The 26,316-nt window shown below is 40.6% G+C and overlaps 1 protein-coding gene across 1 annotated transcript in view; it reads left to right on the top strand.

Moving 5' to 3' along the window:
* The window catches only part of LOC144824276 (zona pellucida-like domain-containing protein 1), a 260,372-nt gene that overhangs the window by 152,016 nt on the left and 82,040 nt on the right, over positions 1-26,316 (top strand). The window contains exon 7 of the mRNA XM_078683407.1: positions 8,055-8,226. Coding sequence (XP_078539533.1) covers positions 8,055-8,226 — 172 coding nt within the window. The remainder of the gene's footprint in view (positions 1-8,054; positions 8,227-26,316) is intronic.

Below are 26,316 nucleotides of genomic sequence, written 5' to 3'. Positions count from 1 at the left end.
AGTGGCTACAGTGTACCTCGTCCCATCTTTCACATTTCTAAGCCCTGTCCATCCAGGTTTTCTGGATTTGTGAGTGATTGTCTGGATCGGACCATCGGAGCTTCTTCAGGTTGTGGTCATCTTCTTTTGCGGCAAGCAACACGCTCTGTCCCATATTTTTTTAAGCAAATACATACATATATTTATAAATATTTTGCACTACCTATTACCCTTTACTAAAGTGGTAATAGATAGGGCAAAAATACCAAACTGGATACTTTCCTGCATTGGAAGGTGCAAGACAGAACACAGACAAAGTGTACCTAAAAACAGTCAATGAAACCTCTGTGTTCACTGTGTCCATTTTTCCTGCTTGGTCCATTTTTACCCCTTGCAGTGCTGTCACAATATTTGCAGTGTTGATCCCACCACCACCACGGTGGGTTGAAGCCCTGGATCTGATTCCATCTCGTCAAGCCTTCCACTCATTGATTCTCTGGGCAGTGTGTACTTATCCCATTTAGTTTGTTGGGTGCTTCTGGGCACCATCCCCCCATCATGGCTCCGCTGTCTTGCTCCTTTCTGTTTCTTCTACTACTACCCAGGTGTTCTCTCACTTCTGGTACAGCAGGTGAGGGGAAAATTTCAGGGGGCGGGCCCCAGCAAGGTCTCCAATGGTACTCACCGTCTCCTGCCCAGGTCTGTCGGGGTGCCTGTTGGGGATTCCAGGTGGCTTCTGGGATTCCAGCTCTAATGGAGGTAGCTTGGGTTCTTTACTGCAGTAGGCCCAGTGAAGCGGGCCTGCAGTATTGTCACCACACCCGGTTTGTACAGTGACTTGGATGTGGGTGGGGGTGGCGGGGGCACCCACTGCTGTGTTAAGTCCCTTACTTTGGCGGTGTGACCATATGCCGAGTTCTTGTATCACACCTGCCCTGAAGGACCACACCCGACTGTTCCTCAATAGCCGCTTTGCTCCTTTCTCCCCCCTCGCTGCTTGATTAGCGACTTCTGTGCCACCTCCAGCTATCTTGTGCCTTCCCTCCTGCTCTGCTGTGGGATATTCCTGCCAGGCATACGCTAATCTTTTTACACACTTTAACAGTACATTTCCTTTCATTTATGCACTCCACCTTACACCACTCCGTTGTATAACTGTTGACTTTACTCTGCTCCAATGTATGCTATTTTAAGAATGTTACTCCAGTTTATGACACTACAGTATACACCACTACATTGTACTTCCACTGTACGTTACTCAACTCTACTCCATCCAACTCCACTGTACGCCACTCCAATCTACACCAGTATACTCTACGCTATTATTCTGCTCCCCATTGTATTCTATTACACTTTCATGTATTCCAGTTTACTGGATGCCATTATAGTGTACTGTTCGCAACTGTGCCCTATTATACTGTATGCAACTCCACTTTACACTATTCGACTATATGCTACTCCACTATGCCCCACTTGATGGTACACTACTGGAGTGTACTCTAGTACGGTGTATGCTACTCCACTCTAGTGCACTCTATTGTACTGAAATGCAGAATACGCCACTGGACTGTATCAAATCTCCTGTATACTATTTCACTTTACAAGACTACATTTAGCGCCACTCCACTAAACCACACTTCACTGTATGTCACTAGACTCTGCGCTTCTATAATTAACCCACTGGAATTGTACAACACTTTAATATATACTACTCCAGTATATGCCACTCCAATGTATGTCTGAACCCTTAGCAAATCTAAGCTCAACTTTATTACACTGAACACTACTCAGTTCTACACTACAGTGTATCACTCAACACTTTGGCCTACTCCACTATACACTATAGCACTGTACCCATTACACTGTACCCCACTGAAGGATATGCTATTCAACTTTGCACCACTGTACTGTAATGAACTCCAATATATTGCACTCCACTTTACACAATTTTACTTTACAAAAGTACACTGTAACACACTCCACTTTACGTAAGCCCACTCTATACCACTCAACTGTACTGCACTCCACTGAATCCCCATTCCACTGTACACTACTCCACTGTTCACTATTTAAGTATATACTATTCCAGTATATGCCCCTACCCTTTACAACACAGCAGTGTATACCACTCCACTGTATGCCAGTACAGTGTACACAAATGTACTCTATAATATTTATTGGATGTGACTCCACTTTACCACAATGCATTCTATGCAATTCCACTGTATACCACTACTGCACAGTATGTCAATACATTCGAAGCCTCTCCAGTATACGCCACTCTATTGTATCCAAGTTCACTCTACACCACTCCACTAAATGCAATTCTACTCTACACCACTCTGTTGTATGCCATTCTAGTGCACGCCACTCCAGTATACCTCATTCCTTTTTACTCCACTCTACCATACCACAATATACTGTACCACAGTACACTTGACAACACGATATGCCAATATATAGAAGCACACTCCACTTAATAACACTCCAGTCCACAAGACTTACCTGGATGAATATTACAAATGTGTTACTAACATTCTAAAACCATTGAAATTCACAAATAAAATAAATGTTAAAGATAAGTTATAGTTAGGAAAGCTTTATTTATGTTTGGTATACAAACCCAATATAAACTGCACAAACATTAGAAATTCTAAAGTTATAGTTATGCATCACCTTTTAATTAATATCATTTGTGCACTTCCGTACACAGTCTTGTCACCTCACTCACCACACTACATTAACTATAACTTCCCACTGAACCATGCACTATATTCTGGCAAATAAAATAATTTCAGAAGTCATAAGTGTTTTAATTTATGCAATGATTTCACATGCTATAACTTATGCAATATCCAAGGCTATTGCTAGTGCATGGAGAAGGGGCAAGTTATAGTTAATGTTGTGCGGCGAGTGAAATGACAAGGCTGTGTATGGTGGTGAAAGAGTGATATTAAGTTAAAGGATTTGCGCAAGTATACATGTGTGTTTTAAGTATGACTTATAGTAATTTGCAAGTGGTGTGTACATGATAACTTTAACAAATAAGTATAACTTTTGAATTTGTTATGTTTGTTATGTTTGTGTTTTGTATATCAAACATAAATAAAGTTTTCCTAACTATAACTTATCTTTAACTTTAGTTTTTTGTGGTATATATATATATATATATATATATATAAAAACACCAGTTGCCCAGAATGAGGAGGTCACATAAAGAAGGGGTCACGCACACAACCGCTGGCAGCAGACCCTTCAGCCAGCCATCCATCTCATGCTGCGGGATCGCCAAACGCATTTCAAGCATGTAAAGCTCTTGTTCACTGGCTCTCCCCCACAGATGTCATGGCGGCACTTACATCCCATGTGCCCACTTGGGTAAACATTATGTGAACTATCCTTATGGCAAATCAGCACCCAAACGGGTTTTGGAGGGAACTGTTGAGTCAGCAGCGATGGGCAAGACTAAAGAGACCAGCATGCCCTGCTTTGCGACGCCCACAAGGGCGGGACTCTGAAATTGAATAAAGTGATGTTCCACCTGAAACTGCTTTTCCATGACATCTGTGGGGGAGAGCCAGTGAACAAGAGCTTTACATGCTTGAAACGCGTTTGGCGATCACGCAGCATGAGATGGATGGCTGGCTGAAGGGTCTGCTGCCAGCGGTTCTGTACGTGACCCCTTTTTTGTGTGACCTCCTCATTCTGGGCAACTGGTGTTTTTATATATATATATATATATATATATGTCGGAAGAGGTTCCCAATCCTAGTTTTAGGAAACACAAAAGACTCGCACTCCAGGGTCCGTGTGTAAGTCGTTTATTGGCGACGCGTTTCGACCTAGCGGTCTTTTTCGATAGCCAACCAAGCAAACAATACAATCACCATTTTAAAGTGCACCAGGGGATCAGTGAACATAGACATAGGACCACATCCCAAAGTTCGAACTACAGGGCCTGTGTGGACTACAAATTATATGGAAGAAAGACTCATTGGTGTCACCATTACATGACGTCATTTTTATAACAAGGGGAAAATTAAATATATTTCATGTAAACATATTTGCATAGTCTCTATTAATTGTGTATTACTGGATTGCTTTTTACATTTTGTTAGAGTTTTAATTAACCAGTTTTATCAGATTAAGTAAATGAGAGAAAATAAACAAATCAAATTGAATTAGTTAAACTAAATTTAAACTGAGCTAAACATATTGGCCCAGTGGCCAATCGCACATTTCAACATGTTAGACTTGATTCACCTTAAATTTACACATCCATATCAAGTCAAATTAGTCACACAGTTTTAGGCCAAGTGGCCTTATTGCATTGTTAGACCCTTTCGCATTTTAAGTGAACATGGCCGGGAGAGACACATGCCCATACCTTGCCAAGTGGCCTATATCCGGTCAGGGCATTCTCCATAACTGTACCTGTTCATCAGAATGAGAGGGAGTTTAAATCAGGGAGTTGTGTCTCATCCTACCAGATGACGTAACCAAATTTAATCAATTAAATTGAGAGGTCGGGCTATGTCAGGGGGGGAAGTGAGGGATAGCTAGGGGGGTGTGTGGAGTGAGGCCCATCCTCATATAAGGATTAAATTGGACCTTAAAAATCCATAAAAAATAAGTATATTAGTGCTAAAATGCGTCTTTTAGCACTGTGATTGGTGCACGGTGTGAACCCTATACTGACTATGGGCGGCCTCCTCGGACCTGCACCATGGGGTACAGTTATGGGTGTGATTGTGTGGTTAAAAATTGGTGGAAATATGGTGTGTGCTCCAAGGGAAAGAGTAAACCGTCCCGCAAGTGAGATGGTGACATATTTTTCAAAAAGTGCAAACTATCTTGCGTGCATGAGCATGTGTGGACTGCCGAAGTCAAAGTCTATGCTAGATTGTGAAGCTCATAACTCAGCAGCTATCATCGGAGAGAGCCCTCTCCAATGGGATAGTGCGTGTTGAAGGTAGCATACACAATAGCTGGATAGAGAGGTAGCGAGAGATCCACGTGCAGAGATAATATACAGTCATTTAGGGCCTAACATAAGGTCTTCAGCCAATGTGCACGTGTAACTCCTCATCCTCGTTCATACCAAAGGGGTTCCTTGAATCAAGACGGATGATGTACTCGGATTCAAGTATGCGTAGCTGCTTGAGTCTGTTGCCCCCTCTTGGATTCGCAGGAATTCTGTCAATACCAAAGAAAGACAATTGGTTAACATTGCTATTATGAAAACGTAACCAGTGGCGTGCAGTGGCATAATTCATGTCAACTTTTGTGATGGCCCTCATGTGCTCCAATATGCGTTTCTTAATTGGAAAGATAGTGCTACCAACATAGAACTTTGCACAGGGGCAGACAATCACGTACACACAAAAGTCAGTGTTACAATTCATAAACTTTCCAATTTGTTCGTTTTTACCAGTAGGGAGAGAGTACATTTTAACATTTTTGCTATTGGCACAGGCTTTGCACTTTCCACATTTGTAGAATCCCTTTTGTTCTTTTAGCCAATCTTTTGTTTTTTTGGGGGTCTTAAAGTAACTTTTCACCAGCATGTCTTTCAATGAGCGAGCCTTCCTGTATGTTATCTGGGGTTGTTTATTGATTGTTTTGCCAATCACCGGGTCGCTCCTGACAATGTGCCAATGCCTCTTCAGGATCTCACGTACACTACCTGCCTCTACATTGTAGGATGTTATCAGCCTGACATTATTGGATTCCTGGCTCTCTGCAGTTATGGGTCCCTTTTTAGTCAAGAGTGTCTTTCTATCTCTGGCTCTCGCTTTTTCTCTTGCTGCTGAAAGTACCTGGTTAGAGTATCCCCTGGCCCTGAATCTTTGTCTCATAGAGGCTTGTTCCATCTCATACCTGGTTTCAGAGCTATTGTTCCGTTTTGCCCTCAAGAATTCCCCATACGGGATACTCTCTTTGAGACTGTTGGGATGGTGACTTTTGGCATGCAGAATGCTATTGCCTGAGGTCGGTTTTCTGAACAGGCTAGTCTGTATGGCCCCTTCCTCAATTCTAACTTTCATATCAAGGAAGTCCATTTCCGTTTGATCTGCCTTGCTGGTAAATTTCAGATTTACATCATTGCTGTTCAGGGAGGTGAGGAATTTATTCAGATCTCTTTTAGAACCCTCCCAAATCAGAAAAATATCGTAAATGAACCTCGTATAGAAGGCAATATGACTGGTGTGATTGACATTTGCATCTGACCATAGTACTTGTTCCTCCCACCACCCCATCAGCATACAAGCAAAGCTAGGAGCAAAGCAACTTCCCATAGCCGTGCCCACCTCCTGTTTGTACCATAGATCGTCAAACAAAAAGAAATTGTTTAGTAAACAGAACTCCAACATTTCGAGTAACATTTCTGTTTGATGAAGGAAAAAGACAGATCTGTCCCTTAGAAAGTGTTTGCATGCCATCAAGCCATCAGCATGACTGATACAAGTATACAATGATACCACGTCAATAGTAACTAGCCAGTTAAATATATATATAAATATTTATTTAAAAAAGGAGTGTACACACATCTAAGATTTATGTTTTATATTTTAACTTACTAATGCCAGGAAAAATATTTACGATGAAATTACTTCATGTAGAGATACTTTATGTATAGGCACTTTGAAGGCAAAGAACTACAAAACTGTTTCACAAGTATGTTTTCTATGTCTGCTATTTGTGCAGTGACATCACTGTTTGGCACCCTTTGTGATTTTTAAATGTTCGTCTTACCGCCCTTTTGTTTGTAGTGAACAAGGACACAGCCTGGTGTCCGAAACACGTCTGAGGCATGCACGTTCTTTTGCACAGTACATAAAAATCTGGCTAGCAACCATTTTTGTGTCCGTGGTCCTGTTTGGTGCAGCGAGGCACCTGGGAAGTGGAGAGTATATATATATATATATATATATATATATGTGTGTGTGTGTGTGTAGTGAACAAGGCGGACTTGTCCGCCGAAACGCGTCTAGTCGTTTTTTTGATTAAAAACCTTTGATTCTAAATCCACGGAGTCGGTGCCTGTTCTTTTGAGCGCCATACCAGGATTGGATCCATATATATATATATATATATATATATATATATATATATATATATATATATATATATATATATATATATAAATATATATAAATATATATATATATTTTTTTCTACAATGGTCCATGACTTCGAAGATACACTCCTAGCAGTTGTAGAGCAGACATGAAAAACCAGCATCTTCAATTGGGGTGAGCGTTGAAGCCTCGAGCTGCCCATGAGGAAGAAGCTACGGCTTTGAAAAGTGTTGGCACATAACGCTCACCCCAATTGAAGATGCCGGTTTTTCATGTCTGCTCTACAACTGCTAGGAGTGCATCTTCGAAGTCATGGACCATTGTAGAAAAAAAAAGAATATATATATATATATATATATATATATATATATATAGTGTTATTTCACTGAAAAAACCAAGCCTATAGTTAGTGTTAGAAATTTGGTTACTGGTTGACTGGAGTGGGAGCCCTGATCAAGCAGCAATCCCAATCCTAGTCGGTTAAGGCACACGCAAACCCCAAATTAAACTGTTTACCCCTTCTGGTAGCTCACAAAGAGGATACCACACCAGGAGGTTAGAGGAATAAATGGGACTTTAATAAATAAAACAAGACCAGAATGACAAAATTTTAATAAGTAGAACTGGAGATTTGGAGAGTTAGGTCATGTACTAAGACCTTAACTTATGTAAACTCCCCCTCCCCCCAAAGAAATGCACACAAAAAACACACCCTACAGTGATGCTATAGTTAGTTAGTAATGCAACAACAGCTAACATTAAAAAACGAAAGGACCACAGAAATATGTCACTTATAGTTTAGTGAACTAACTATAACGTCCTCATCATGCGCTGCTTAAGACATCAGTTATTCTTCATGGGCTCAGAGAGCAGAGGTAAGACTTGTTAATAAAAAGTTGTGGAGGATTGTTTCAAAGTCTCATTCTCGAACAGCCCGATCAAATTGGTTTTTTTCTTTCACAATAAACACTTTGAATAATCTTAATTTTTCAGCTGCTCTATCCAAGACAGGACTGAAGTAATTTCAAACGGCAACAGTAAGCGTGCCCAATTTTGTTTTGAGACATTCCGCTTCATAAAGTACGCAAACCAGAAGCCTTGCACCATCTTCCTGCATTGCATCACCAGATTATGTCAACCTGACCAGTGCACACAGTTTCTTCAGGTATGGTATAGCAACTCAACTGGATTTCTCTTATTAATGAATTTTAAGAAAATAATTGCTATAAAGGTGGATATATATTATTTAATGATTATTTTGAGTTACATTTGAATTGCATCTTGGCATTCAGAAACATATGCAAATTTATATTGATCCATCACTGTTCGTGACGTCGAATCAGTGTTACAAAAATCAAGAAAATAATAGAAAAAGAGAATCCTAGAATTAAGCACCCTGAATTGTGGAAGTTAGGGATATTCTTTGACAAGGCCAGTTATAGAAGCTGTCTTGAGTGAGTCAGCAAAAATTGCATTACTTTTCCCTTCCTGATATCTACTTCATATCAACAGAACACAATAAAGTATTTATACACTGTTAACAGTGGACGTCAGACGTGCTTTAAAAATAAATTAATTGAATGCTGACCTGCCTTTGATGACCTTGTGAGAAAGTCATCATTTTTGTCTTGGTCACCCCATTTTTAAGACTAATACTGGTCATTACTAACTCTGAATGTGATCGTGGCTCTGCTAACCAGACCCAGGGTTCTGTTTAAAAAGTATAAGGTAATTATTGTAATTACAGTTGGTTCCGACAACCTACCTGTAAGCCCCTAGTATATATTGCCATGTAGGTTTAGAGACCCCAATGGAATTAATGCACTTAAGGGTGACTGTTGTGGTCCCTGCTGTCATTTTAAAGCCAGACGTGCTGTGCAGCCTTGTTTTACAATAAAACTGTATCCAAATTCAACTTTTGAATTAAAAGTACTTCCGAAGTCTAAATCTGCCCTTTTATTACATGTAAGTCACCCTAAGATCTTCCCTAGGTGTCCCAAGGGTAGGGTGCCTTGTAATTAAAAGCAGGGACATTATGAAATATGTTTTATATGTAAGGGAAAAGCAGCCAACGTCATTTTTCCCCATTGTAATGCTGCTAGCTCCATAAGCAAACATGGGAATGCTTTATTAAAACTTTAATAAGGTCTAACTTTTGACAGGTGTGAACTAGCAACATAATTTAAAGTGTCAAAATAATAGTTACAATCAATATAACAACTTGCCAAGGTGGAATCTATCATAACTATTGCAGGTAAGTACTTTTAGAACTTGCTTTACTTAAGTTACCTGCAGCAGGCTTTGGGCAGCCTCTTCTGACGGGTAAGCCTTTGATAGCCTGTGTCAAGCTGCTCCTTGCTTAGATGTGAAGAAGCCTCGGGCTGAAACAATAGAGACACCTAGTAGGAGGAGATCTGATGCCTGCTGATGCCAAGACAGGAAGGGGGCTGGGTAGCCAAACTGGTCTTTAAAGGGAGAAGTACAGATTGCACAAGAACCAGGCCCATCCCCACTTCCCGTACCCCCAGATGGGAGCCCCTCTAATTAGATTAGGAAAGTAACTGGAAGGAGATTGTAGGGAAAGGTGAGCCACACCTGTGGGTTGGGAAAGCCAGTCCAGAACTTCAAAAATGCATTTTCTCCATTTTGATTTTTGTAGAGATTCTGGGACAAAAATATGCCACACTTCCCAGGAAGTGGTCATTACAGAGGGTCGCAACTTGAACCCCATTGGTTGAGAGTGGCCCCCCTTTCCAAACTAGAATCTGGAATAAATATGGGAGAGCTCTCTGCACCTCAGATCCCTGCTTTGAAACATCAGAAGAAGGACTGCCCTGCTTAACCCTTGCACTGCACAAGAGAGGACTGCTCTCATAAGGATTGTACATGCTGCACTATCAAGGCTCCAAAAAGAAAGGACTTTGCTTTGTGCCAAATATCAAGAAGTGAACTCCCTGATCAGCAACAGGAAGAAAAGTGCTGGGAGAAGTCACCTGCATCATCTTCAACAAGGGCACACCCAGCTGACCAGCTTCACCTGGCTTTACTGGATTTGACCAGGTGATTCATGGAATTATAGTCCCCAAACCCCAAGAGGAAAATCTGAGCTTCCGGACCCTTGGCTGGTGTTGTGGACCTCAAGTTTCAAGGCCCTCAGAGGACCTTCCAGAAGACGTTCTGATATTGATGGTGAATGCACCCTGTACTCTGCTAACCAGGCCCAGGGCCAGTGCTCAGTTTAAAAGGTATCTGGTAATTGGTGTAGTTACAATTGGTTAAGACAACCTACCTGTAAGTCCCTATCATATGGTGGGACATGTCGGTTTAGAGACCCGGGTAGATGTAATGCACATAAGTGTGCACTGCTGTGATATCTGATGTCATTTTAAAGCCATCCTGTTATATTCTTTGTTATGGGTTTTGTTAATATTGAATTATATGCTATCTTGTCCTTTAAGTGCATGCGACATGTTATGTTTCTGTATGAGTTCCATGTTCTGATCAGAGCTTTGCTAATGTAACATTCTGCATTGCCTGTCAGTTTCACCCTGCTGTTGCTGTGCAAGGACCTTTATGCTGTGCTGACAAATAAACCTTTTCAAACTACTTTTTACTTGGATTATTACAAAATTTGGCGACGGGGACAAGCCTACTCCAGCCATCTTCAGCACAGGAGCGGAGTTTGGACCCATTTTACCTTCATTTTCTTTGCTTGGGAAATATCCTATTTTATTGCTGTTGTCACTACTTTGAAGGAAATCTCACCACGAAGAAACTTTGGGAAGTAATTAATTTATTCAACAGGTACTATGACATTTTTCAATCATTTTGCTTTCTTTCTGCATCTTTTAAAAACGTACTATTGCCTGCATTGTCCTCAAGCGGTACCGTTTCTTCAACGCTGCTCGAGCTTTGCCAAAACGTCATAAGAACGCTGTGAGCCGACGAGCCTACGCTGACGCTTTTGTTTCTGGAGTCACTTGGCAACCAGTGGAGCTCACGGGCCTACGTTGGCGCACGCTGAGGCATTTTGGCATTTCAGTTGCTTGGCAACCATTGGAGCTCACGAGCCTACGTTAACGCACGCTGAGGCACTTTGGCATTTGGGTTGCTCAACAACCGTTTGTTTCCTGTAATCCTTTGAGCTGATCACGCTGACGTAAGCGCGTCAGCTATTCGTAGCCTGGCAAGACCTTTCTTCAGTTTTCGGCTTTGATGTCACTGCGCTCTCAAAATGCATGCCGTTTTGTGAATACTTGTTTATTTTCATGTCTGATATAAACGCATGCCATTGCACTCACATCTATCGTTTCCTAAAAAATTAACCAGTGATTTATAAACGGAAACGAAGCCCTGTTAATAGCATTGCTATTTTAATTAACCAGTTATCTACATCAGTTAGTGCAGTGTTCATCTCATCAATATTTGGATTACTAATTTGGCAAGTACTTTTGAACTCTTTCTTGGTGATTTTATGCAATATTTAACATCCTACATCATATTTTAGTAGTGTTCTTATTGTGACAATGCAGTTTGATCCTCCACCAAAATTTTTACAGATCAAGGGTGATCCCCCCCATGCCTTGGTCTAGGTGGAAAGAAGAGTTCTTTAACTATATGAGAGCCATTGATGGGGAACGCATGGGGGCGGAAAGAAAAAAAAGCATTTTATAGCACTGTATTGGATCTGAGGGCCATGAGATTTTTAGAACTTTACCCCAGTTGACATTGCCTTCTGGTAGTGGTGATGCAATGAATGTTTACGTTGAAGCTCTTAATAGAATGGAGAAAAGATTTAAACCAACGGCTAGTATTGCTCTAAATCGATTCAAATTTTACACTAGAGCACAAAAGCAAGATGAATCTTTTGATGACTTTCTCACCTCATTAAGAGCACTATCTTTACATTGTAATTTTGGAGCAATTTCGGATGAAATGATTCGCGACCAGATCATTGTGCACGTCAGGAAAAAAAAAATTCCCAAAAAACTGTGGTGCGTGGGTGATCCAAAATTAGATGAAACTATTGCCATTGCTAAATCCACTGAAATGTCAAAAAAATGGATGGACATTGTGGTTAAACAAAGTTCTAATTCCAGCAAAACTACTGCTGAAGAAGAAGTGTGCATTGTAAAGCCTAAAGTGGACAACAAAAATGTTCTTCCTCCACAAGGGACAACTAAAAATCCTTTTAATCATAATAGCAGGAGAACTGATTTTACTAACAATACTTTTTCTTGTGATAGGTGTGGTAGCAAATCACATATTGCGTCATTCCAAGGTTGTCCTGCTATCAATAAAGAATGTAATATTTGTGGGAGGTTAGAACACTTTGGTAATGTTTGTAGAGAAAAACGTTATAATAGTCAATTGCGGGCGGGACAACCACGCCCATCCAACAATAATTTTATTCCTACAAAAGTGTCTGCCATTAGCAATGTTGAGGAAGTGAACCAAGATCTTGACAGAGGTTTCGTAGTTTCTATTGTTCAAAGTGGGTGTGTAATGGTAACTAGTAGGAAGTCACCTAAATGTGTTTTTCAGGTGTTTACCATTGAAATTGAACTTATGGTAGATTCGGGGTCCCCATGGACCATAATCACTAGGGAATATTTTAATGAAAAACTACATAGTGTGTGCGATAGTGCTAAGTTACAACAATCTGATATAGTAGCAGAAAGTTTCAACGGAAAATATATTGATATTGAAGGTTATTTCAGAGTACCTTTAAGTTTTAGGGGCAGATTGGCTCACATTAAATTATATATTGCAGTAAAAGGGGTCAATGTTCTTGGTTGGCACGACCAATAGGAACTGGGCATCATGTTAATTTCACGTGCAAAAGATCCTGTTTCTCTGTGTAGTGAGCAGGACATGATAAATTCTATTTGTCCTGGTTCGGAAGGGAAAAATGATATGTCTTTTTGGAGCAACAAATTTGAGAAAGTTTTCTGTGACCAGTTAGGGAAATTAAACAATTTCGCACATGAAATTGTCCTTAAGGAAGGGGCCCCTCCTGTAAAACAAAAATTAAGAGGGGTTCCCCTAAATGTCAGGGATGAGTTAAAAGAAATGTTGAATGATTTGCTGAAAGATAAATTATTGAACCTATTGAGTCGTCGGAATGGGTTTCGCCCATAGTTCTTGTACGGAAACCGGATTCAAAATTGAGAGTCTGCATTGACTTTGGGGCACTTAATTCAAACATCATTATTGATTGTCATCCCCTTCCTAATATTAATGAGCTTGTTTCCCTGTTTGATGGTGCGCAAATCTTCTCCACCTTAGACCTTAGATCAGCGTACCATCAAATTGAACTCACCGATGAATCCAAAAATTATACAGCCTTCATTACTCCCATGGGTCTTTTTCAATACAAAAGGATGCCTTTTGGTTTGGCATCTGCTGCCTCTGTTTTTCAACGAGTTATGTTCCAATTTTTTAGAGATCTTGATCTATTTGTAAAATGCTTCCAAGATGATATTTTGTTTTTTTCAAAAAATGAACTTGAACATGTTGCACATTTAGAAGAGGTATGCAGGAGATTAGAAAACTATGGTCTTACACTCAAAGCACACAAATGCAAGTTATTCAGGAAATCAGTAGAGTATTTAGGGCACACCTTATCGGGTGAAGGTTTAATCCCTAAAAAATCAAATGTGGAAGCTATTGTTAATGCTCCAGCCCCAAGCAATAAGGAACAATTACTATCTTTTTCAGGGATGTGCGAGTACTACAGCAAGTTTGTTGAAAACTTTGCAACAAAAATGGAGCCATTAAGGAGATTACTAAGGCAAAACAATGCTTTGGTGTGGGAAGTGGAACAAGAAAAAGCATTCACAGATATTAAGAATGATATTGTCAAGTCACCAAACTTGAAACCTTACAGGATGGGAAAGAAATGTATCATCACCACTGATGCCAGTTTGTATGGTCTTGGGTGCGTGTTATCTCAGACGAATGGTGATATTGAATGGAATGTGGCTTTTTCCTCTAGGACGTTAAGTGAGACGGAGCGTAAATATGCGGTCATTGAACGAGAGTTGCTTGGTTGTGTGTGGGCTATTGAACACTATAGAATTTACATATGGGGAAGCAAATTTATTCTAAGAACGGATCATAAACCTCTTTTACATATTTTATCAGTAGGTGGAGGTTGGAATTCCACAGCAAGAATTGCACGTTTAGCATCAAAGCTACAGGAGTACAATTTCACAGTGGAATACATACCTGGGAATTTTTTTTTTACTGCTGACTGTCTGTCGCGTCTTCCTTGTGAAGATAACAGTGACAATGTGAATGGACTCAGGGAGGTTGATTTTGTGCTAGGGATTTCTGATTTTGCTTCTCCTCAGTATCAGGATATCACTGAAGAATTTTGGATGAAATGTCAGGATGCTGATGAGAAATTGGTAATGTTAAAAAAATATCTTCTAGAAGGGTGTCCGTTTTATAATGTTGCAGAAGAATTATGGAGTGAAGGTGAGTTAATTTTTAAAGCTGGAAAGTGTATTCCGCCTAGTGGAGTGCAGGAGGTGATACTTAAATTGGCACACAAAGCGCATCCTGGTATCTCGGCCATGAAGTGTTTGATAAGATTACATTTTTGGTGGCCAGGTATGGATAGATTTGTTGGTCGCACAGTTAGAGAGTGTAGTGAGTGCTGTACTAGTGATAAGATGCTAAAATTGCATACACCACCCCTTAAAACTGAGAAATGGCCAGAATTTCCTTGGAGTAAAATATCTTTTGATATTTCAGCCCCTTTCCAAATCTTACCGGAAGCCTCACGTTTTGCATTAGTTATTATAGATTATCATTCGAAATGGCCAGAAGTGAAGTTTGTGGCTAAAGCAACTTCTGATGCTGTCATTGCCTTTTTCAAAGAAGTTTTTGCAAGAGAAGGGTGTCCTTCTGTGTTAGTATCTGACAATGGTGTGCAGTTGGTTTCCTCTGAGATGAAATCATTTTTACAGAATTGCAATACCAAACACATTCGCACATCACTTTATGAACCGCATGAGAATGGACAGGTTGAGCGCTTTAATCGGGTACTAAAAAGTTTTGTGTCTGATGCAATTAAAGATAAGAGTAATTGGTTAAATGTTCTAAGGGAGAAGCTTTGGACCTATCGCATAACTCCTCATACCACCACAGAAGTTAGTCCTTTTAAGTTACTTAAGGGAAGGGATCCCGCTTCGAACATATGTCCCTGGTGGTTTAAGGAGAAATGTAAAAACTTGGTAGAGAATGAGATAAACATTCAAGAGATTGCCAACAAGGTTAGTTGTAAGCAAAACAAGTCAGCTATGTGGTACAATAATAAGTGGAAGGCAAGGGAACACAATTTAGAGGTTGGTGATTGGGTCAGGATTTTGAAACTGTTCATGGTTAGCAAAGGTATGAGTAAATATGGTAGATCTATTCAAGTAAAAAAAGTTTTCAATAATACTGTAATCACCCAAGATGGCAAGGTCTGGAACTTACGGAAAGTGGCTAAGTGTCCTATACAAAATGATAAACAGTCTCAAGATATTCCAAGCCAATGTAACAACAAATTCAATTGTGAAACTAGACATAATTCCTTTTCTGACTCTGTTGCGTCAAGAATCAAATATGATATGCGAGTCAGAAGAAGACCCACTTCTCTACAAGATTTTGTGGGATCTCTCTTTTTCTTTGTTTTCCTTAAATAAGGGAGATGTGTTATATTCTTTGTTATGGGTTTTGTTATTATTGAATTATATACTATCTTGTCCTCTAAGTGCATGCGACATGTTATGTTTCTGTATGAGTTCCATGTTCTGAACAGAGCTTTGCTAATGTAACATTCAGCATTGCCTGTCAGTTTCATCCTGCTGTTGCTGTGCAAGGACCTTTATGCTGTGCTGACAAATAAACCTTTTCAAACTACTTTTTACTTGGATTATTACACATCCCCTAAGTGCAGGCTGGTGGTAAAATAAAACTGCGTCCAAATTAGTACTTCAAAATTCAAAAGGTACACTCTTATTACATGTATGTCACCCTTAAGGACTGCCCTAGGTGCCCCAAGGGTTAGGTGCCTTGTAATTAAAAGCAGGGACATTACAAAATATGTTTTCTATGCCGTGGTGAGGTATAAACAGCCAAAGTAGTCTGTAGGCTAACATGGAAAGGCTTTACTAAAACGTTAGTAAAGTCTATTTTTTGACAGGAGTGCGATAGCAACCTAATTCAAAGTATCAAGATAATAGTTACAATCAATCAAACAACTTGCCATGGTCGGATTTATCAGAGCTCTTGCATGAAAGTACTTTTGACCAGACTTTGACGGCCTTTGGATGGGCCATCACTGGCAGAATGGGAGGGCGGAGCTGGGCACAGCCCTACTTACACTTGAATAGACTGTGTCCTGCCTCCACACAACGTGCTGCATACCCATTGTAGTTCGTCTGGAGCCAGGGCACAGAAGGCAGGAACATATGCACTTACAAAGGGAAACCTCTAGAAGCTGCTCCCACTTCAAAGGTGCACCTGGTAGAAATTTTGGACCTCAGACACGAACTCTTCAGTACACTTCTGGACCTGTGGATACTCTGCCTGGAAGAAGGACTGCCTTACTGCTGAAAGTACTGCCACTCTGCTGGACTGCTGCTCTGAAGGACTGTTGCCCTGCAGTGCTTTCCTGCTGCCTGCTGCTCTCTTGGCTAGCTGCATCAACTGAACCCAGGACCCCAGAGTAACTTCAAGGACTAGTTGTATGGCCTCCTGACTAGATCCTCAGGCATTTAAGGCTCCAACAACCTTGAAACCCAGCACCTGGATTGGGCCATCTGTAAGTCTTAACTTGCCAAATGGTGCCACCGCAATCATGGAGGTGGGCCTGAAGGTGCTCCGTCAGACCACCTGTGGAATCAGCAGAACTAACGCATCTCCTCTGCTGCGCAGCACAATTGCGAGTAGAACTGACGCATCACCTCTGCTTCAAGATTTCTCTCAGCGCAAGGACTCTGCATTGACCCAGTAGCCCGCATTGGAGCTGTCGCTGTGCGAAACATCCCCGATGCAGGCTGATGCGTTTCCTATCTCTTGTCGATGGCAGATTTGACGATGATTCTCAAATCACAGCCTTGTGGCTCCTCCGAACTGATGCATCAACTTGACTGCGCAACACATCCTTGACACAGGACTTAGCATCACAAGCCCTGGTAGATGGTATCCTCGCAGACGACACATAACCTCACATTGCATCTACTTGGAAACGAGTCATCGCCTCAGCTGCGCAATGCATCCTACATGTGTGACCACACAATGCTCCACAACCCGTATTTATTGTACTCTTGTTGAGTGGGCCAAACTGGATCCCTGCAGCTGGCCCATGTTACATCGTGGTCTGCCTTAACTTGTGGCTTTGTCCCAATCTGGTGTGACCAGCTATTCACAGTTGAAGTTTTGTGCTTTTTGATGCTTTTTTCTCTGAAATCTTTATAATTGCATATATACGGTTTTACTGATTGGATTTTTGTAGTTCTGGTTTTCTTTTATTTCTTAAATATGAATCTTTTTCTCTAAATCTCCTGTGGAATCCTTTTGTTGTGTTCTTTCACTGTTTTACTGTTTGCCATGTTGCGCAAATACTTTGCACATGCCTTCTAAGTTAAGCCTGACTGCTCTGTGCCAAACTACCTGGCGGTTGAGCACAGATTAATTTGGGGTTTGCTTATGACGTCACCTTGACAAGGATTGTGGTTTCTGCTTGAATAGGGTTTTATCCCCCTCAACCAGTAGCCCAATTTCTAACAAACCCTGATACAAAATATTAGTAAATCTGGGCCTATATCTCTTGTTTCAGTCTACGAGGTACTTCATCCACTCTCTCATAGCAAGATACAGACTAATCAAATGCCATTCCTGGCTTATTGTAAGGATGGGAGCATGATCATATTTGTCTTAAAGGGATTTGAATTAGTATTAAAATGATCTAATCGCCTTTGTTGTCTGTTGCATTCACTTACATCTCACAGTACCCCTCAGAATGATTCCTTTTTTTCTGCACTCATTTCTAATGATATGCATATTTTCCGTGAGTGTGATGTCATTTTCCGAAATAATGCAGTTGTAAATTTTTATATAGAAAGGTTCTGAACATTTCTAAACAGTTTTCATGCCTTCAAAAACCTAGGCAAATGTGTCCAGGGAAAAATGTTTTGGCAGCATGAATAGAATGTTTATTAAATAATTAAGACATGAATTGGACACTAGGGACACAAGCGTTTTTTTTAATAACTTTATTTGGTGAAATACCCATCAAAGTACACACAACAAATAAAAACAAGCTCAAACAGACAACTAATTCACGGGATAAAAATACTGGGTCCTATACATAACAATACAGCCTCACCACAATTATCAAAAAAACATTTCAATCAGTTCATTAAGATATTCATAATAGCAATAATGTACATAATTTCAACATTTCCCTCCAGGCAGTTTAAATACATTTTAAAAACACAATAAAACATCCCATAAAAAGTACAACAAAAAGTACAACAAACTAAAATATATATTACTTCAAGTATCAATCACTCTGACCATCAGGTTCACTTTATAGTCATTTATTTGAACCAGCAGAAATTTCCCTCCTGTGCATAAGCAATTCTATTTTCACATACCATATAAGGGTTGTGCAAATATACAAAAAAGTGACCATGCATAGTGCGTAAAATACATGTAATTGACTGCAATACATAATGGAAAAAGATCAACCAATAAACTCATTATTCCAAATCCTTTAGGATTTTTGCTCTCCTATACAACATTGCTTCTAAAAATGTACTTATTGCAAATAATGTTTTTTTGCGATGTATCACTTTTCAGGATCCTAAAGGCTTCTAGGTGACTGCCTGTGGCCATGCTACGATAGATGGAAACTAGCCATTTACGGCGTATGTAAAAGTACTCCTTGCAAAAAAACAGTACATGTTTTTCGTCTTCAGGTGCCAGGTCGCAAATAGGGCAGATTTCAGTTTCTTGGTTTGCCTACCATTTGCTTGTAAGGATTCTCAGTGGTAAAACTCCATAAAAAAATCTTATATACAAATTTCTGGTTGGAGATGGGAAAATGAAATCTAAAAATTCTTCAAATAGTGGAGAGTGAGTATGAGCCAATAACGTAATAGTTGCAGGGCCATTGTGGGTATTCATAACAGATTAGTCATTTATATAAGCCCAGTACCTATATTTAAGTAGTTTACTATCAGATTTTAAAATAGAATTGGGCTCATCCCACAAGTTCTGCATACCGAGTTTGGAAAACCATCCAGAAACAGATTTAACCCAAGGAATTTCCCTGACTCCTTGAAGGTTCATTACCTCTACCATAGAGTCTTTAAAGACTATAAGTTCTGGTGTAGACCATAGTCGAATCCAATATACTAAAGTTTTCAAAATGACCCGGTGAGCAACTCGTTTTATTCCAACATCAACATACATGGGGATTAATGGGGTACTAGATGGTAAGCCTAATAGCCTTCTAAAAAAGCTGTTCTGGGCAATGGTTAACAACTATAAATTACCATAACCCCATATCGCTGCCCCATAAAGAGCGTAACCCTGAGCCGTTGCTCGGTAAACTTCCACAGCAGGGGAAATAGCACTCAAATTAATTTGATTATAAAACCTTAAAATGGCATTGGATCTGTGTTCAGTAATTAATTTTGATTTCTCCAATTGGTTTGTCCACCCTAAATTGTCTTTAAGTCTGACGCCCAAATAATCAAAACTTTTTACTCTGCCCAGGGCCTCACACCCAGCATGAATACTACGACTTCCTTTTTTCTTCTTTCCAAAAATCATAGACTTAGTTTTGTTTATATTCAGTTCTAAGCCTCTCAAATTACAACATTTTAAAAACGTATCAATTAAAATTTGGAGGCCCATCAGAGATTTAGATATGAGGAGGGAATCATCAGCAAAATGTAAAATAGGTATCTTTTTGTTATTAAAAATTAGAGAGTCATTTCTACAATGTACTAGGGTGTCCACAACATCATTAATGTATAGAGAAAAAAGGGTGGGCGCTAGCACACAGCCATGGAAAACTCCTCGCTCTATGGGAATACAATCCGTCAATTCTCCATTTGGACCCCAGCAGACCTGTGCAAAATTATTCACACGTAATCTACCTATTAAATGCACTAAGTTGGCTGGAGCACCCATGTTTATCAGGGCTTGCCAAAGGGCAATTAATATCTTCATTTACTAGAACAAGTAATAATTATTATTAAACTCAGTTATACTATTGTTGTTCCCTCTATCCTCTGTTTTTAAATTTGATTTTCTTCACTGATTTGCATTGATGTGCATATTCTCTGTGAGTATGATGTAGTTTTCTGAAATAACGCTGTTGTAACTTTTTATATAGAAATGTTCCGAACATTGATAAACAGTTTTATGCCTCAAAAACCTAGGCAAACGTCTGAAGGGAAAAATGTTTTGGTAGCATGAAAGGCATTTTATTAAATAATAAGAGAAATTAATTGGACACTGGAGACACAAGCCATTTATATCTTCATTTACTAGAACAATTATTACGAATTATTGAACCAAGTTATTATATAGTTGTAACCTCTATCCTCTGTTTGTTTTAATTTCAGAAAAATTACAAAGAAATTGTGTGTTCCTAACTTTATAATATTTTTACATTCTTTTGTGCTAACCTTCACTTTTAACTCTCCAATGGCCAATCTGCACATCAGGAAGACCATCTGCTCTTCCATACGCAATGCAAAACCTTACAAATATTCGAAATAATTTGTCACAATAGACTCCTCCTCTATATTGAACATTTTGTTTATGATGAATGCAAGTACCTAGATGAATTTACAGGCCTGATTCACAAAAGTAATCTGAGACAAAATCCTATCTATATGACTTTCGGTACTCACAAAGGGCATTTAGGAGTAGTAAAGTTAGGATTTTATCTCAGTTAAACTGAAGTTTTGGTCTTAAGTTAAACTTAAGATCAAAATTTAAGTTTAACTGAGTCAAAATCCTAACTTTACGACTTACGGTATTCACAAAGGCATTTAGGAGTAGTAAAGTCAGGATTTTGTCTCAGTTAAACTTAAGTTTTACTTCAGTTAAACTTAAGACCAAAACTTAAGTTTAACTGAGATACTACTCCTAAATGCTCTTTGTGAATACCAAAAGTTGTAAAGTTATAATTTTGTCTCAGATTACTTATGTGAATCGGGCCCAGTGTGCCAAATTTACCCTTCTCACCCCTTGCTCCTCCCGCCCTATCTCTATCAACCTTAATGTGTAACCCTGTCCCTCTTATCTTTACCCAACCATCTAATCTTCTCCTTCCTCCCTTCATCCAGCCTCTGTTTCTGCACCTTCCCTTCATGTCTATCTCGACCTAACTTTCGCCCATCCACCTTCCCATGCCTCTCATACCTAAACCTAAATCTAAAACACCTAGGGGCCGATTTACAAAAAGTTGCTGCAGCGTGGCACCGCAAGCCCTTTGGCTGCGCCATGCTGGGGCACATTCAGAGCACAGGAATGCCACAAATTTACAATGATATGTTGCATTCCTGTGCTCTCCCCTGCGCCGATGCACAAACAACTGCCATGCGTCAGCGCAGGTACCCTTGCACGATGGTGCAAGGATGCCTGCGTCATGGGGTGATTTTTATGTGTAGGGAGGGGCACCTTCCTGCACAAAAACAATCACTATAGGCACTTTCCTCTTTCAATGTGTGCTGTAGAATGTAGCACGCATCCCTAGGGTGGTGTAGCATACTGATACATTTCCAGGTTTACGAATCCTCTTAAATCTGTAAATGTGTCTGGTTCCATGGGTTTTGCGTGGGAACACCCACAGCAACACCCATGGAATGCCCCTGGAATGCGCTGCCATTGCTTCAGACGTACTGGCAGCACAAGGGGCTTGTAAACCTGCCCCCTAGAACAGGTACACTGCCTCCAACTTGTGCCAACGTATTTCCTTCCTCCTCCTCCCTACCAGCCTTGCTGTTGTATTTTAATCGCCTAACCTATACTTCTGGCCTCCCTCCACATTCTCTCATTGCCTCTTCCACCTAGCATCCTCTACTTTATCCCCTCCCTCACCATCATACCTATTGTCACCACTTGTCACTTTACCCAATTTATCTCTCTGACGCGTATATGACCTCTTTCTTCCTATTCTACCTTTCCTCCCTTTTCAAAGCTATGGCAATTTTCCTCCATTCCAATTTGTTAGTCAGTTTCTACTACCTTTGTTCTACTGTAATTTGAGTCTTGTGCTCAATGTTTTGATCCTCTGTAAAGGGCACTAATGCCTTTGTAAAGAGGTACACTATAGAAAAATATAAATTAAAGGAATTAAAATAAATAACATTATATAGGTTTGTGGCATCTTCAAAAAATAAAATACAAAAGTCACCAGATTGTGTATCTAAACCATACAAAGTAAATTATTAGTCTTATTTAGGCTTCGGTGTGTGGCCTGACATCCTGTCAGGGGGGCCGAAGTTACGAAAGCCTCAACCCATTTGAGGGTTGCCACCATATTCAGAAATCCCTGCCTGCCATTCGAGTGGCATTCGAGTGGCTCTCTGCTCTGACGGGAGCCACCATCATAGCAGCTTCCTTCATAGCCGTGTAGTTTCCAGACCAGGGGTCAAGTTTAAAGGAGTTTGTGTTTTCTGGACAACAAGTAAATAACCCTGCTACATATATAACGTTTTCCTTCCCCCCATTCCTGACATGCCAGACATGGCGGATAAGGGGAGGGAAAATCATTGACAGGGGTTCAGCCCTCAACAATGTGGGATGTATGTCACTGTGACCCAGTGTTCCTTTAACAGATGTGCCAATGGGACAGGGGTTACTGCCAGCAGAGCTACCGGAGGCTCCACCAACAGTAAATTAGCAGTTGTCCTGACCATAAATAGAATGGAAAAAATGCAGGTTGTGTAGGGAAGGTGGAATCCCACTTTACTGTGTTCCTCCCACTCTACGAAACCCTCATTAAGGTTCATCATTTTTGCACTATCTCTCAGTGCAGCTTCACTTGTCAAATTCCAAGCTACACATGAGAGTACCACAAGTTAACATTGATGTGATTTCATTGAACAGCCACTTTATAACCCCTAACACCACACTACTACCCCAGCAGCACTCTGCCTGTACTATATGAATGCAGTACCACTCCTTACCATATAACTACAACATTTCATCAACAAAACACCAGCCTGACTCCTTACTGTCACTTAACAGCAGCAAGGCAACACCGCCGACTAACGAACACCAAAACTCACAACTGCGCTACAATACTGAATCATCCCGAAACCAATGTACCACTCACACCAATGAACTACAAACTCTACAACCACCACACAATTATGACATAGCTAAGCAATATCAGTGTAATTATATACCTCTTCAGCACCACGCACCCATCTACCAACCACTATAACTACACATAATTTCAAACCAACATCTAGTAACTCCCCAATTTAAGCTAAATTTCCCAAGCCATGTTGATGTTCTATGACTAACGTACCTCAATGATACCATCCCACATGACCACACAGCTGTGCCAGTACTGTCTTTACCACACAGAACTGCCTGACCACCCCTACCAAAACACAGTCTGTCACACCCCTGCACCAACACTCATACCCTGCCACTAGTCTGCAACCTTGCAGCACTTCATTAGTATCTACCATCTCCACACTAATGACTCCACCCAGACACTGGTACCTGTTAAAAAACTACTCATTACACTTCCATGCAACAAACTCCCTTGACTACATTACCTTCCACTGCACGGACACCTCTGACCAGCAGACAGCCACTTCACAGCACTGACACAACCATCTACACAAAACACTACACAATTACCACAGCAGAAAAATTACCTATATCACCAAGTTTCCACCCCAGCACTGCAGCTCCACCCCCAGCAGGCAGGACTATATAACATGAACATCACCAAGCTACAACCTCAAAAACCAATAAACTACCTTTAGCACTTCAGTACCACTTTAGCCCTGTGTTGCCAAAGCTAACACTGTTCTACTCCTATAGCACCACAACTCCATACCACGTCATAACATGACTCTACCAGCACACCACCATTACTTTCATCAAATTGCAATCTACAACTATAAACACTTCCACCACCTATGGCCACACTGCTACCATTTAACGTCTCCACTTCACATCATTTTTCTGTCATTCTCTACCATCTCATTACCATCATCCATCTCTTCCTTACCAACCTTCACTATAGTAACAACCTCACTGCCACTGTGGCCCCACTGCAGCTCACTGCAACTCATTACTAATGCAGCACCACTCTCAAATCACCACAAAAGCAGCATAAGCACTGAACTACTGTCCTTAGTCCAAACTACTTCTCAACTGACATTCTACCCCTACCACCAATCAACTGCTTTATCATCCTCTACTACTACTCAATTATTAGCAACATCACTCGATCATCCAGACTACATGCCTTCCTTCAGCTTTGCACTACCATCGCCTACTATCACACTACTTCAAATTCCCAATTCCCCTGCACAACTCAATACCACCTACACTATTATACTTTCACTCATAGCAGTACACTACCATCTAATATACCGAACTAAAACCCACCACTGAAACCCCTCTCATGATATAAGACTGTCACGATTGCCTCAGCTTGACCTCAGAGCACTGCACAACCAACTGCACACACTGCAATACCACCCCTTCCTGCATTACCACAACAGAGATATTCAATACAACCTCCTGTAGCTGTCTTTCTATCCTGTACATTATCTTATCATCCACCAATACCGTAATACTTCTAAAGCAAACACCAAAGTGCCACCCCACTGTAATTCTCCCTAGCCACTACACTACACCACCATACCAACATAGATTAACTTCACTCCACCCCACACTACACTAATATTTTACTCCACTGAACTACCAGCACACTAACATCCACACTCCACAACACTAAATTCCCTACACTACCATCCTGCAACTGTCTTTCTGGGGCACTACAATACCACCATGGTAACATATTACTAGCCGTACCTTTAACTCAGCAGTTCCACATTATTGCAATCTATGCCCTGTTTACACCCCACCAACACAATTCAATACAGTATCATTGCATTACCATTTAGTATCATGCTCCATACAAGTAATGCCCACCACTACATCACCTGCCCCATCGGCAAACTGGTGTACCCCAATATATGGGCGCCATTGAACCCAGGAAACTACCTAAGATAGTGCTAGCCCACCTAGCACCACACTACCTTCTCCGCACAGCATTCCCTTCTACCACTGCACTTTGACCCATTATCAACCATCACAACTTCACAATTGCAAGCATAATTATCTTCCTCATAATGTCACCCTATAATCCTGAACTGCCACCTATCACCACCAAGCTGCCATCTCACTCGACCTCATTACCACTTCCCATTACCACACTGTCACTTTCTCTACAGGTTTGCTACCTTGCAACACTACACCAACTCCCCGTAGAATTACTGAACATATCCCATTATTGAACAACCTGCCTCTGTATATAACTAACACACTACCCCTTTCCAGGACCAAGGGAACATCATCTACTTTATCACACCCATCTCCAGACCACTATATTATAATGTCACAGCGCTGCACATCACTATAAACCCATACTATCCCCAGCTGCACTACCAGAGACAGTCAGAACTCCTAGGGTCATAACCTTGCCACCATCCTCCGCATACCAATGACAGCACCACTTTACAGCACCAAACTATCATCAACGTTTTAAATACCATGTCCATATTACTATGTTATGACACTGCACCACTTCCCTATTATTCGTAGCACCTCATTACAGTGCCACACAACACCACTACCTACCCGTTGTTCTGCAACAGAGCTATGACCACACCATTCCATTCTCTAGAAGTGCACCATGCCTTCCAGAATGTTATTCCTCCCACCCCACAGCAGCAAACTGGTAATGCATTGTAATCTGCACAACGAAACTTCCAATCTCCACACCATCTACACTCCCGCTCACTATAGGCTTGAATAACCATTTTGCCCCCATCATGCACTGTGCTTCGACACATACATTGCACATTTTCCACCATATCGGATCCTTACCATAAATAACAATATAACCTACCAACAGACCTACTACCCCTGCTGCACAAGCATGCTAACTACTATAAATTCTGCAGTAATACCCAGTACA

This window comes from Lissotriton helveticus, chromosome 3_1 (genome assembly GCF_964261635.1).
Source record: "Lissotriton helveticus chromosome 3_1, aLisHel1.1, whole genome shotgun sequence".
Taxonomy (NCBI): domain Eukaryota; kingdom Metazoa; phylum Chordata; class Amphibia; order Caudata; family Salamandridae; genus Lissotriton; species Lissotriton helveticus.
The sequence above is the reverse complement of the archived record's forward strand: the minus strand, read 5'-3'. Positions and strand labels throughout refer to the sequence as shown.